Source organism: Oncorhynchus masou, chromosome 9 (assembly GCF_036934945.1).
Source record: "Oncorhynchus masou masou isolate Uvic2021 chromosome 9, UVic_Omas_1.1, whole genome shotgun sequence".
Classification (NCBI taxonomy): Eukaryota; Metazoa; Chordata; class Actinopteri; order Salmoniformes; family Salmonidae; genus Oncorhynchus; species Oncorhynchus masou.
This window is the reverse complement of record NC_088220.1, coordinates 73629859-73644108: the sequence shown is the minus strand read 5'-3', so window position 1 is coordinate 73644108 and position 14250 is coordinate 73629859. Positions and strand designations below refer to the sequence as shown.

General features: G+C 42.9%; 1 protein-coding gene across 1 annotated transcript in view; it reads right to left on the bottom strand.

Moving 5' to 3' along the window:
- Positions 1-360: 360 nt before the first annotated feature.
- The window catches only part of LOC135546617 (solute carrier family 25 member 36-A-like), a 32851-nt gene continuing 18961 nt past the window's right edge, over positions 361-14250 (bottom strand). The window contains exons 4-7 of the mRNA XM_064975183.1: positions 9461-9561; positions 7902-7968; positions 7512-7801; positions 361-7085 (exon numbers count right to left, since the gene is read on the bottom strand). Of these exons, the coding sequence (XP_064831255.1) occupies positions 6892-7085; positions 7512-7801; positions 7902-7968; positions 9461-9561 (652 nt within the window). The 3' untranslated portion in view covers positions 361-6891. The remainder of the gene's footprint in view (positions 7086-7511; positions 7802-7901; positions 7969-9460; positions 9562-14250) is intronic.

The following is a 14250-nucleotide window of genomic DNA, read 5'->3' as shown; positions in this document are numbered from 1 at the left end:
AAACACATGTAAATATTGGACTATAAATTGTGCCTTCCTGTATTATGCTAAAATGTTTTCTATTCTGGGCTATTTACTTAGTTTTTTATTTTATTTCTCATTGTTGCATTATCGAAGGAACATGCAAGTAAGCATTTAGTTGGATGGTGTATCCCGTACATAAGACTAATACAACTGGAAACTTGTTTGTTTTGAGCAACTTGGTAGAGCTGCTGGTACCTGTAGTCAATACTGCCATCTGCTGGTTATAAAAACGTTTACCGGCAGAGGAAACAGTTCCCTGAAGTGGGACAGACATTTTGATAAAGGAATGGTATGGTAATGTTCTGGTCACAATTAAATCACACACATGCCAAAACGCTCCAACCACATTTTTTAATAGATTTGTTTTACAAACTAGGGGTGAAGAGAATGCATAGTCAGCCACACTTCTAGGAGGCTCGTCAGAAACATGAAAAAATACAAATTAGAGGAAATAAATGGAAAAAGAACACACTGTTAGTAATTAATAGACTGGATTCATACTTCTAAAGGACACACCCACCCCTACAGGGTCTCTCTCACACCTACAAAACAGAAGGGCATGATGATAATCATATGGAACGGAAATAATTCAGAAAATCAAGGACAAAGTGAGAACAGACCCATGTGAAGGAACTGTACCAAATGTCTCTAGATATAAACACACAGCGATACACCCAGAGTAGAAGTATGTACGTGTAGAGCAGGGATCAATACAAATATATTATACAGAGAACGCCCAAAGTATTGGGACAGTGACATGTTGTTTTGGCTCTGTATTCCAGCACTTTGGATTTGAAATGATGCAGTTACTGAGGTTAAAGTGCAGGCTGTCAGCTTTAAGAGTATTTTCATGCATATCGGATGAACAGTTAAACTCTAAACACCACTTTTTGTACATGGTCCCATAAAAATGGGGAACAAAGTATTGGGACAAATTCATATGTGTATCCTAAATGAGTCGTGAAAAATGATGATAGAGTTGGATGCACAAATATCATACCCACAAGAAACGCTAACCACTCACCATTACAATAAAAGGGGAGTTTAGCAAATTTTTTTTTTTTTTTGGGGGGGGTGATATTTGTGCTTAACTTTCTTGCTCATTATTCACAATTTATTCAGGATTATCCTGAAGTGTTTAGAAATATATTCTATTATTTGTGATAAGTGACTTAAATGGCAATACATTAATTTGTGCCCAATAGAAATGAATATATAATCTGAAACAACCAAAAACAAACAGCATGCATCCAACCAATTATAGTCACAAGCTTGATGTCATTGCATGCTATGAATATATTACCAAATACTAAAATGTTTACTACTTTAATACACAAGTGAATTGGTCCCAATACTTTTGGTCCCCTAAAATGGAAGGACTATGTACAAAGTGCTGTAATTTCTAAACTGTTCAACCGATTATGGATGAAAATATCCTCAAATTAAAGCCGACAGTCTGCACTTTAACCTCACAACCATTGCATAATTTCAAAGTACAGCGCCAAAACAACAAATTTTCACTGTCCCAATACTTTGAGCTCCCAGAATATAAATATATTGTGGAAACTCACTCTGGGTCTCAACTTACTGTTGACAGTTTGAATTTGTACAATTTCAAAATGTTGTGCATCAGCAGTTTTTCTCATGTCAGTCACTGACAGTCACTCAGTTCGGCCATGTCAGACAGTGGGGTAAAGTACTTTGACTATCTGTACTATTTCTATTTTCCCAAACTTTTACCCCCACTACATTCCTAAAGAAGAATTTACTTTTTACTCCATTTTCCCTGACTCCTAAAAGTACTTGTTACATGTTCAATACATAGTACAGAAATGGTCTAATTCAAACAGTTATAAAGAGAATATCCCAACTGCCTCTGATCTGAGACTCACTAAATGTCAGTGTTGGAGTGTGCCCCTGGCTATCCAGGCTGTATCACATCCGGCCGTGATTGGGAGTCCCATTGGGCAGCGCACAATTGGCCCAGCGTTGTCCGGTTTGGCCGGGGTAGGCTGTCATTCTAAATAAGAATTTGTTTAACTGACTTTCCTAGTTAAATAATAATTAAATAAAATCCATGAATAAAAAAGTGTGCTGTCTAGGTTGCTTAATATAAGGAATGTGAAAATATTTATTTTACTTTTGATACTAAAGTATGTTTAAAACCAAATACTTTGACTTTTACTCTAGTAGTATTTTACTTGAGTCATTTTCTATTAAGGTATCTTTACTCAGTATGGCAATTGGGTACTTTTTCCACCACTGATGTCAGCAAAAAAAATGATTAGATTGGTAAATTAGTCTAGCGGCCAGCTATACTTAGTAATTATGGTAGAATTACTGGCTGGGTGGCCCCCAGAGAATTTGTTGGTCAGTCTTCCTCAGATGTATTATAAACTCCAAACATTTCTCACAACTCTGTCAAAATGTGTAGAATTGCAGGAAGTTACAGCGCCTTCAGAAAGTATTCCGTCCCGTTTCACAGCCCCATTTAAAATGGATTTAATTGAGATGTGACACTGGCCTAAACACAATACCTCAATGTGAAAGCGGAATTATGTTTTTAGAAATGCTTACAAATTAATACAAAATTAAAAGCTGAAATGTCTTAAGTCAATACTATTCAACCCCTTTGTTATGGCAAGTCTAGGAGTGAACATTTGTGACCGACTGGCTCAAATCGGTCTTATGTAGCAAAATTTGAAATCATGTTTTTTTTTTACATTGGATAAAAGTAGAGACTCAGAGCTACAAAATGATATATCATACACTACAGTTGAGGAACAATGGGGAAGTAATTTTGCTTTGGAAGTTGATAAACTTGTTTACTCACTTTTGAGAAAATGGCCTTTGAATGTTTTCGTATCTAGTGAAGAGCCCTTTGTCTGTCTACACCCATTCAGCATCGTTCACACCCTCTTAAAGATGGGTGGAGCTAAATCTTTAAGGGTTGATCTGAGCATTCTGTACTAACAGCAGTCAAGCACCCAAGCAGACTTGCCAGCTACTTCCACACAAATGAGAGAACAGCTCACTGAACATTACTCACCCTAGCAGAGGTGGTTGGGCTGTTATGTTATCCAGAGCGTTAGTGACTACAACTGTGCTGCCAGATACTGTATTCATATTCATAAATTCAGAGCATTTTGCACTCGGAGCGTACACTGGACGCCCCGGCCCGAGGAGTAGGGTTGATCCGAACATTCAACGGCAGTCAAGCACCCAAGCTAAAGTTTGCTAGCTACTTCTAGACAAACATGAGAACACCCCCCTCTGACCATTTTACTCGCCCTAGCAGAGCTGGTTAGACTTTTCATGTTATCCAGAGCATTGGTGACTGACTGTGCTGCTGGCAACAATTTCATTATGCTTTTTTTGCAGACGTTTACAGACACAAACCATATTCAACGGGTGTTGAGCGTTCGTTCATGCATCAGTTATTCTCTGGCACAATTCAGATTAGTGCTCTGAAATCAGAGTAGATGGCCATACTGAATTTACGAACGCACCCGAAATGGTTACTTGCATAGTGGAGTCTTTTGTTAAGACATGTAGCTAGCTAGGTAAACAAAGAACCATAATCCCAACTCATTATGTTACTACCCTGCATTAATCCAATTTTGCTTAAAAAGTCACAAATTGCATGAACTCACTGTGTGCAATAAGTGTTTTAATATTTTTTGGGATGTAGGTACACAGACCTGTGAGCAAATGTGGCCCCTCATGATGAGTTCAGATTTAGTGGCCCCCACCCCCATCAGTTGCCCATCCCTGGTGTAGAGTAATACTTCCCAAACCTCTCCTCAGGGACCACCAGATGGTTCACATATTTGTTGGCGCCCCAAATTGGCACAACTCAATTGGTGATAGTTGACTAATTGAATCAGGTGTGCCAGTTTAGGGCTACAACAAGTATGTGAAACGTCCAGTGGTCCCTGAGGAGGGAGCTCTGAAACCCTTGGTGTAGTCACTCAGAGGTACAGGTTGTTTTGTTTGCGGAACACAAGCGGACTTCACCGTTGACCCTCTTTAGAATGTGCTTACTACATACAGCCTTAGTTGTTTTAGTGAGGTTGTTAGTTGCTTCTACAGCCTTCATGATTGTCTCAGCCATGTCACCCAGATCTGTTGGCATGGAGAGTGAAGAGGTGCATTTGAACAATGCACACATCTCAAACTGTAGCTGGTTTTCTTTTATCTAGATAGTAATACAGCTCCAGTCACTACCGTCTTAATTTTCTGGGTTCCAGAGTGAATATTGAGTAGCAATACAGTCATTTTCTGTTAAGGACCTGTTATAAACCTAATTCTTATTTCTAGCATTAGTGTGACCTGTGGATATTTGAGTGAATGGCTGCAGTGAAGCTTACATGTGCTGGAAAGGCTCTTTGTGCTCGTAGCATGTGAGCGGGGAAAGGTCAGTAGGTGAGGGCGTCTATGGTTACACACAGCTGAATGTAAACAACAGGTAGACAAGGAGATGAACATTGTCATTTTGAAACAGAACTCAAACAAAATAAACAGGAAAAACAGCAAAACAATAAAATGGAGGCGAAGTAGGTAGAGAGCATCTTTTTGTTTTCCATCGAAAAACAGTCCGATTTGAAATCAAACAAAACAAACCAGAAAAAGACGTTTCAAAATGAAACATTTTAGAAAATCGGGTTTGAAACGCAGTCTTTCTTCTTCTAACTACACATATACTGCATAAAGTATAGAGATAGAAACATAGGGCCTCCGTATCGTGTAGCATCACGTACACTCCAGTATCCCATCTATTCTCACACACAGACTGTACAACAACACACCTCCAAAGTGAACACTGGACAGAGGATTGTCTCAGCTGTAACACTTGCTTGGATGCTGAGGCAGAGAAATAAGAGATGCAATTGTAGGTCAGAGCAGGTGTACAGAAAAGTGCATAAAGAATCACACATTTGTCTAAGGGGGAGAGGAAACCTTGGGGGTTCAGAGGTTCACCCTGAATTTCCCCCAAAACATATAGTTTATGTTCCCATGACTGGGCAGAAGAATTCAACAATGTTACATCTTATGAAGACATTAATATACCATTTAATCATTATTATACTGAACAAAGATATAAACGCAACATGTAAAGTGTTGGTTTCATGAGCTGAAATAAAAGATTCCAGAAATGTTCCATATGCACAAAAAGCTTATTTCTCTCAAATTTGTTCACATCCCTGTTAGTGAGCATTTCTAATTTGCCAAGATAATGCCACAGATGTCTCAAGTTAAGGGAGTGTGCAATTAGCACACTGACTGCAAGAATGTCCACTAGAGATGTTCAGAGAATTGAATGTTCATTTCTCTAACATAAGCCGCCTCCGTCGTTTTAGAGAATTTGGCAGTACATCCAACCGCCCTCACATCCATAGACCACGTGTAACCACACCAGCCCAGGACCTCCTCATCTGGCTTCTTCACCTGCAGGATCGCCTGAGACCAGCCACCTGGACAGCTGATGAAACCGAGGGGTATTTCTGTCTGTAATAATGCCCTTTTTTGGAGAATAACTCATTCGGATTGGCTGCGCCATCTGCCCAGTCATGTGGAATCCATAGATTTAGGGCCTCTATTTATTTCAATTGACTGATTTCCTTATACGAACTGTAAACTCAGTAAAATTGTAGCGTTTATATTTTTGTTCAGTGTATAAAATTGTCTTGTTAAGTTATTGATTTTCTGTTAATATTTTTTTTGTTCTTAGTATATTCACAAGGTTGGTGGTTGTTTCACTATCATAGCAGAGTCTCACTTCAGATAGCGCGATGGCTTCTGACGCGAGACAATACTCCCATCGTCTTTAGTTTGTTATTCCTTGAGTTGGTTAACATTCAAGTAGTTAAAAAGGGCGGATGATTCTGGTCAGTCTGGGTGCTGAGGGAGTGGGTCAGAGGTTCTTACGGTCACCCAACTCACTTTACAGAATGTACACAGAAAGAGCCCAAAGTGCTGTCCACACTGACCAGGCCGTACAGTAAAGACTTCTGCATATTTCTTCCAGTATCAATGTCTAGTGTTAGTCAAGATGTCAGTCAGGGCAAGCCAGTCTCCTAGGTTAGGCCTGTCAGAGTGGACTAGCCCCTGTGCATGTTGACCAAATGGGGTGGAGAGGACCAGGCTTCGTCCTGAGTACAAAGTGGACCTGACCAGCACTGTGTGGTTCTGAATGCCTGCGGTCCAACTGTGGTCTACTGAGATCCAGAAACCAGGGCTGGTCTGAACTTTGCTTCCCCACATATCATTATTATGCATCTGTACAGGTCAGTTGAAGTCGTCATGCAAGGCTCATCCCCTATCCACCTCACTCCAACACTATCCCCACCTCAAGACCTCCCTGCACTCAACAAGCCTATACTACCAATTGCCCCCTTGACACACAAACCAGAGAAATGATTAGCATTGTTAGACTCTAAACTAGCTTGAGTGCTCTCCCCAATGTACCTGCTCCAGTAAGCTATGCGCTTATTTAGGAGACAATAAGAGAGGGCAAGAAAACGAGAGAGAGCGAGAGAAAGGGCTCCTAAGGACTAATTTTCAATGAGACAGCTTCTTTTTAAACAACTTTAAACCATATCCCAAAACAAACATTGATTTCCTGTCTACCGACCCCTCTTCCTATGTCGTGCACCCCTGAAAACAACCCAACTCCCCATCCCAAAAAACAGGTGCTTTTGGGACAATTTGCTTTAGTTTTAGAAAGACAGGATGGAGGGACTGGAGGTGGGAGAGATGACAGTCCCTGGTCCCTCTCCTGTTTAATTTCTCTGGGGCCTCTTTATGCCATCCGTCCACGTCGGCCCATCTCTCTCTGGGATTTCATTTTGGGTCAAGGGTCAGAGGTTAACCATTCAGCATGTAGACCACTAGCTCGTAGGTACACATCATGATGGCGGTGTTAGGGATCTGGCGCACAAGGTGGGTGGTGAGGCCGCGGTACAGCGCCCGGTAGCCCTCTTCCTTGGGAACCATGGTCAGAGTCTGGAAGAAGGAACGGTACTTGGTGCCTTCCTCCCGTAGCCGGGTCCGGATCACTTCTGTAAAGAGGGGAGAGGAGCATGCGCATTTCCTGGTGATTCAAAATCAATACTAGATTCCATACTGGACTTAAATATAATTTACTCTCACAGTAACATGGTCTAAGGTGCACATGTGGGCTCCCGAGTGGCGGAGTGGTCTATGAGGGGTTGGTTTGTACCTGGTTTGAATCCAGGCTGCATCACATCCGACAGTGATTTGGAGTCCCATAGGGTAGCGCACAATTGGCCCAGCGTCATACGGGTTTGGCCGGTGGTAGGCCGTCATTGTAAATAAGAATTTGTTCTTACCTGACTTGCCTAATTATATTAAGGTTAAGGACAACCAATATTAACCACAGGTTCTAACTAGTAAAAGGACAACAAACACACGACTGACTAGAAACCACCTATCCTCCACCTGCTCCCAGAACACACTGCTCTCACCATGCGGGTAAGCGATGGACGTAGCACAGGTCTTGGAGGTGGCGGCGGCGAGCATCATCCCCACAAAGTCCGAGGCGTCCTTGGACGCCTCCTCCTCCTCGTCCATGTGCTGCGCTGCCTTGGCCTCCAGGATGCGCCGCTTGATGCTCTCATAGATGACAAAGTGGATTACAGTCTCTGAGATTCCAGCGTAGGACGCTGACATTCCCCGGTAGAACCCTCGCAGGCCTTCTGTCTGGTACACCCGCCGCAAACACTCAAACGCATTCATGGGCTTCTCCCCGCGGTTCCTATGAAAAGACGGGTGGAATTGGGATTTATCAATGGTACAACCGACACAACATCCTAAATCCACCTCTAGCCACTACCTACTCAGACGTTTGTGTTTACCTGGAGTCCAGCTGCATGCGAGTCTTGATGAGCCAGATAGGGTTGGTAGCTGTGATGGCTGTGAACCCTGAGAGGAAGGACAAGAGCTCACATTTAGACACACTTTGCTTAATAGACTAAACACCACTAACACTTAGTGTTTGTCTACCAAGCTGCAGAACAAAACACTATTCAAAACGATCAGAAATAATGGCGGGTTAAATTAACTGTCAACCCCACTTCCAAGAGAGAAAGGAGCTCATTAACATACCACAATATGACAAGGCCAAGGATATCTGTGTCGTGACCACATGTGTGATGCAACGTGTGTGCATGTTAGTGTGTGTAAAGGTTACACTCTCATAATAATCAGTGTTAGGCTGCTTTTACCCAGCAGTCATGCTGACACTGATCTCAGGGTTATTCCTAGCTCTGCAGAAGCCACTTGGCTACACAGCTCTCTGTATCACATAACTACCATGTACCAATGAGCTCTACATATCTCTCTACCAATGGCAAACAGGCGTCTTTTCTCACCTACCTGTCAACACATCAGCCTCTTACCAGGGCCAGACTATTCCCCTCTCCTGTATCACAGAGAGAAGCCGGTGATGTGGCAAAACTAGTTCTACAGGTAGCAGCACCTCATGGCATAGCCACTAGAGGGGGTATGAGGCGTACATGGGCTTACTAAATAAAGCAGAGCCGACCTTGACTCGACTGGCGGAAGGACCAAGCCATGCTGCTCAGAGGGACAGGGTGTTAACAGAAACCTGTCAAAAACACAGTCTCACGTTGGCTCTGGTTCTCCATTACAGAAACATGCAGTGCTCGTTCAAAGCCCAGCTTGCCTGACTGACCTCATTTCTAAAGGGGTAGAAGCCAGGAGTCGAGGCTCCATGACATATTGCATTCCTCTTAGTATCACTGTGTCACTGGACAGAATGAATCTTCTAGAGATACTATTTCCTCATCTAGAAAAGGTGTGTGTGTGTGAAACGGTACAATTGGAGTTTTTCAATATAATTGTATGATAATAGGCATGGGGAACGGCCATGGGAAACGCTCTGCATTACATAGGCCTAACAGATTTTGCAGACGGAACGTCAACAATAGACTTTATTCTACTCCCTTGCCTTTGGAAAGAAACACATCATCCTAATAACATGCACAATGAAAGAAAGAGGGACGCCTTATGTCAGAAACTAGTTTAGCCACTAGGCTAGAGGATTAGGTCATATGGGGAGCTGTCACATGAAACAACAGGCTGAGAGCTGCTGGGCAGATCTACTGTAGCGCGAGACTAGAATATACAAACCTAACCCTAGAATAGGAAGGTGAGGTAGGGGACCTAGTCAGTCTGCATTGGACTGGACCACCACTGACCCGGTCAGATCCAGTCCTCTGGCATGTCTGACCAACACAGAAGTGGTCACATCACATGACACTCCAGGTTAGGCTATCATCCAAATACTCACAGAAAATTGTATGACTGAAAAGTATAACTACCAACAAAAAATCTAGAAATAAAACTGGAAAAAAAGAGTACATGTATAGTGTTAGAAAGTGGGCGTGGTTACCTGCCAAGCCAGCAGACACCATGTGGACCTGGGTGGAGTCCGGCTGAAACACTCCATTCAGTCTCTCTTTGGCACTGGAGTACGCAGCAAAATAGATGGCTCTGGAGGAGACAGGGTCCAGGGATTAAACAGAGGAAATGATACAGCACAGGAACCATCTCTGGTGGAGAATCCCTTGTCCTGCTTATGACAAACAGTAGAAGGCCACAAATAAGAAAATAAAGTATTGAATGGTATTGTTGGGCAACATCTTTACTGCAAAACTAATTAGTCTCTCTCGTCACCCACGTTATGTAAAGAACAACAGCCTCTTATACATGTAAGCCACTAGTCTTCTTCCAGCAGCAGTGTAGCTAGTTAATGACACAACATTACTTAACACACTAAACTGTATTGTCCAGCTAGCTACTAATCTGACTGGGCTCATTATGAATAAAGCCACAACGACTGGGCTGATTAAAAGGGGTGTAAAGGTACATGTATTCCTACTGAACCGTTGGGGACCTTGGTTCGGTCAACACTTGACCCGAATGAACACTTTTTTTAATATAAACACTTAAAACACTAGGCTGATAGGCATTGCCTACGCTGCGTTGTATGCCTCAAGTAAATCTGGGGAAAATAAAAATAAATAAAATCAGGCTATTCTGTTAAAACAACTAGAGCCTTATGCACACGTTGGAATCAAAATTTGAACCTTAATTTCCACATTTCAAACAGTCTTTTTTTTGAGGTGGTGGGGTGGATAAACCAGGAGGATCCTCCATCATTGTTTAAATCTCCAGTTTGGGAAATGTTGGTTTCCCAGTAGATTACAATGGCAATTGGCAGAGTTGTGGATAAATCGTTAACAGTAAGTCAGTCGCAACTGCTCAATGAGAATAACCTATGCAGCTGCTAAAACCTCAAACATGTTGACACATTTACATACGTATTCAGACCCTTTACTCAGTACTTTGTTGAAAAACCCTGGCTAGACACTACAGACTCAAGTCTTCTTGGGTATAACTCTACAAGCTTGGCACACCTGTATTTGGGGAGTTTCTCCCATTCTTCTCTGCAGATCCTCTCAAGCTCTGTAGGGTTAGATGGGGAGTGTCGCTGCACAGCTATCTTCAGGTCTCTCCAGAGATGTTCGATTGGGTTCAAGTCCAGGATCTCCCTCTCGAATGGCGCAGGAGGACATGGCCGCCGTTTTACGGTCTCCTAACCAATTGTGCTATTGTGTTTTTTTCACAATATTTTGGAAATTGTTTTGTACATAATGCTTCTGCAACCGTATCTTACAGAAGAAAAGAGCTTCTGGATATCAGGACAGCGATCACTCACCTCGGATTAGACAAACATTTCTTAAACAACAAGCAGGACTCACACGATATTCTCCAAACACCCCACAGGGCAGACATCCCAATTGTCCGCAAAAGGAAGCGACGAAGAGGACAAAGAGCCGGATGCCTCGTCCGGACCCGGAGAAGACTACTAGGAAAGCTGCTGTTACCGTTAATATTACTTGTCGACGTGCAATCATTGGACAATAAACTAGACGAGGTACGATCACGAATATCCTACCAACGGGACATCAGAAACTGTAATATCCTATGCTTCATGGAATCGTGGCTGAATGACGACATGGATATTCAGCTAGCGGGATACACGCTGCACCTGCAGGATGGAACAGCACACTCCGGTAAGACGAGGGGGGGGGGGGGTCAGTGCATATTTGTAAACAACAGCTGGTGAACGAAATCTAAGGAAGTCTCTGGATTTTTCCTCGACTGAAGTAGAGTATATTGTGATAAACTGCAGACCACACTACTTTCCTAGAGAGAGTTCTAAGCTATACTTTTCGTGGCTGTTTATTTACCACCAAACATATTCTGGCACTAAGACCGCACTCAGAAATAAGCAAACAGGAAACCACTCACCCAGAGGCTGCGCTCCTAGTGGCCCGAGACTTTAATGCAGGGAAACTTAAATCAGTTCTACCAAATCTCTATCAACATGTTCACCTTTTTGGGATAGGGGGCAGCATTTTCACTTTTACTCTGTCCCAGATGCTAATATATGCATATTATTATTAGTATTGGATAGAAAACACCCTGAAGTTTCTAAAACTGTTTGAATAATGTCTGTGTATAACAGAACTCATATGGCAGGCAAAAACCTGAGAAGAAATCCAAACAGGAAGCGAGAAATCGATTTTCAAAACAGTGCCTTTGAAATCCCAGTGAGATATGAATGAGGATGCACTTCCTAGGGCTTCCACTAGATGTCAGTCTTTAGAAACTGGTTTAAGGATTCTACTATAAAGAAGGGGCTCATAATAGCTCTTTGAGTCAGTGGTCTGGCAGAGACTCGGTCTCATAACGCGCGCTCCCGACAGAGTATGCTCTCGTTCCAATGATTTTCTTCAGACCTTAGATGATTTATGTTAAAAACATCCTAAAGATTGATTGCATACATCATTTGACTTGTTTCTACGGACTGTAACGGAACTTTTCGAGTTTGTTTGGAGGAAATGCTCACGCCTCATGAAGATGGATTACTGGGTTGAACACGCTAACAACAAGTGGCTAAATGATGGGCGTTATCAAACTTTATGGAACAAATCAGTCATTTATTGTCAAACTGGGATTCCTGGGAGTGCCTTCTGATGAAGATCAAAGGTAAGTGAATATTTAGTGTTTTTTTCCAGAATCCTCTGGCTGTTTTGGGTTCTGAGCGCCGTACTCAGATTATGCTTTTTCCGTAAAGTTTTTTAACAATCTGACACAGCGGTTGAATAGAGGATAAGTCTATCTTTTATCAATGTTTATTATGAGTATTTCTGTAAAATCACCGGATGTTTTGGAATCAAAACATTACTGCACGTAACATGCCAATGTAAACTGAGATTTTTGGATATAAATATGCACATTATCGAACAAAACATACATGTATTGTGCAACATGATGTCCTAGGAGTGTCATCTGATGAAGATCAAAGGTTAGTGATTAATTTGATCTACATTTCTGCTTTTTGTGACTATCTTTGGCTGGAAAATGGCTGTGTGTTGTGACTTGAATCTGACCTAACATAATCATATTTTGTGCTTTAGCTGTAAAGCATTTTTGAAATCGGACATGATGGGTAGATTAACAAGATGTTTTTCTTTCATTTGCTGTATTGGATTTGTTAATGTGTGAAAGTTACATATTTCAGAAAAATATTTTTGAATTTCACACGCTGCCTTTTCAGCGGAATGTTGTCCGCAAGAGGAACCCCTGCCCTAGAAAGGTTAAATGTGCAACCAGAGGAAAAAAAAAAAATCTAGATCCCCTATACTCCACACACAGAGACGCGTACAAAGCTCTCCCTCACCCTCCATTTGGTAAATTCGACCACAACTTCATCCTCCTCATTCCTGCTTTCACGCAAAAAAGTAAAGCAGGAAGCACAAGTGACTCAGTCTATAAAAAAGTGGTCAGATGAAGCAGATACTTAACTACAGGACTGCTTTGCTATCACAGACTGGAACATGTTCCGGGATTCTTCCGATGACATTGAGGAGTACACCACATCAGTCACTGGCTTTATCAAATAGTGCATGAGGACGTTGTCCCAACAGTGACTGTTCGTACATACCCCAACCAAAAGCCATGGATTACAGGCAACATTTGCACTGAGCAAAAGGGCAGAGCTGCCGCTTTCAAGGTGCGGGACTCTAGCCCGGAAGCTTACAAGAAATCCCACTATGCCCTGCGACGAACCATCAAACAGGCAAAGTGTCAATACAGGGCTAAAAGATTGAATCATACTACACCGGCTCCGACGCTCTTCGGATGTGGCAGGGCTTGCAAACTATTACAGACTGCAAAGGGAAGCACAGCCGCGAGCTGCCCAATGTAATGAGCCTACCAGACAAGCTAAATCACTTCTATGCTCGCTTCGAGGCAAGCAACACCGAGGCATGCATGAGAGCATCAGCTGTTCCGGACGACTGTGTGATCACGCTCTCCGTAGCTGACATGAATAAGACCTTTAAACAGGTCAACATACACAAGGCTGCGGGGACAGACGGATTACCAGGACGTGTGCTCCGGGCATGTGCTGACCAACTGGCAGGTGTCTTCACTGACATGTTCAACATGTCTCTGATTGTAATACCAACATGCTTCAAGCAGACCACCATAGTCCCTGTGCCCAAGAACACAAAGGCAACCTGCCTAAATGACTACAGACCCGTAGCACTCACGTCCGTAGCCATGAAGTGCTTTGAAAGGCTGGCAATGGCTCACATCAACAACATTATCCCAGAGACCCTAGACCCACTCCAATTTGCATACCGTCCAAACAGATCCACAGATGACGCCATCTCTATTGCACTCCACACTGCCCTTTCCCACCTGGACAAAAGGAACACCTATGTGAGAATGCTGTTCATTGACTACAGCTCAGCATTCAACAACATAGTACCCTCAAAGCTCATCACTAAGCTAAGGAACCTGGGACTAAACACCTCCCTCTGCAACTGGATCCTAGACTTCCTGGCGGTCCACCCCCAGGTGGTGAGGGTAGGTAGCAACCCATCTGCATTGCTGATCCTCAACACTGGAGCTCCCCAGGGGTGCGTGCTCAGTCCCCTCCTGTACTCCCTGTTCACCCACGACTGCATGGCCAGGCACAACTCCAACACCATCAAGTTTGCAGACAACTCAACAGTGGTAGGCCTGATCACCGACAACGATGAGACAGCCTATAGGGAGGAGGTCAGAGACCTGGCCGGGTGGTGCCAGAATAACAACCTATCC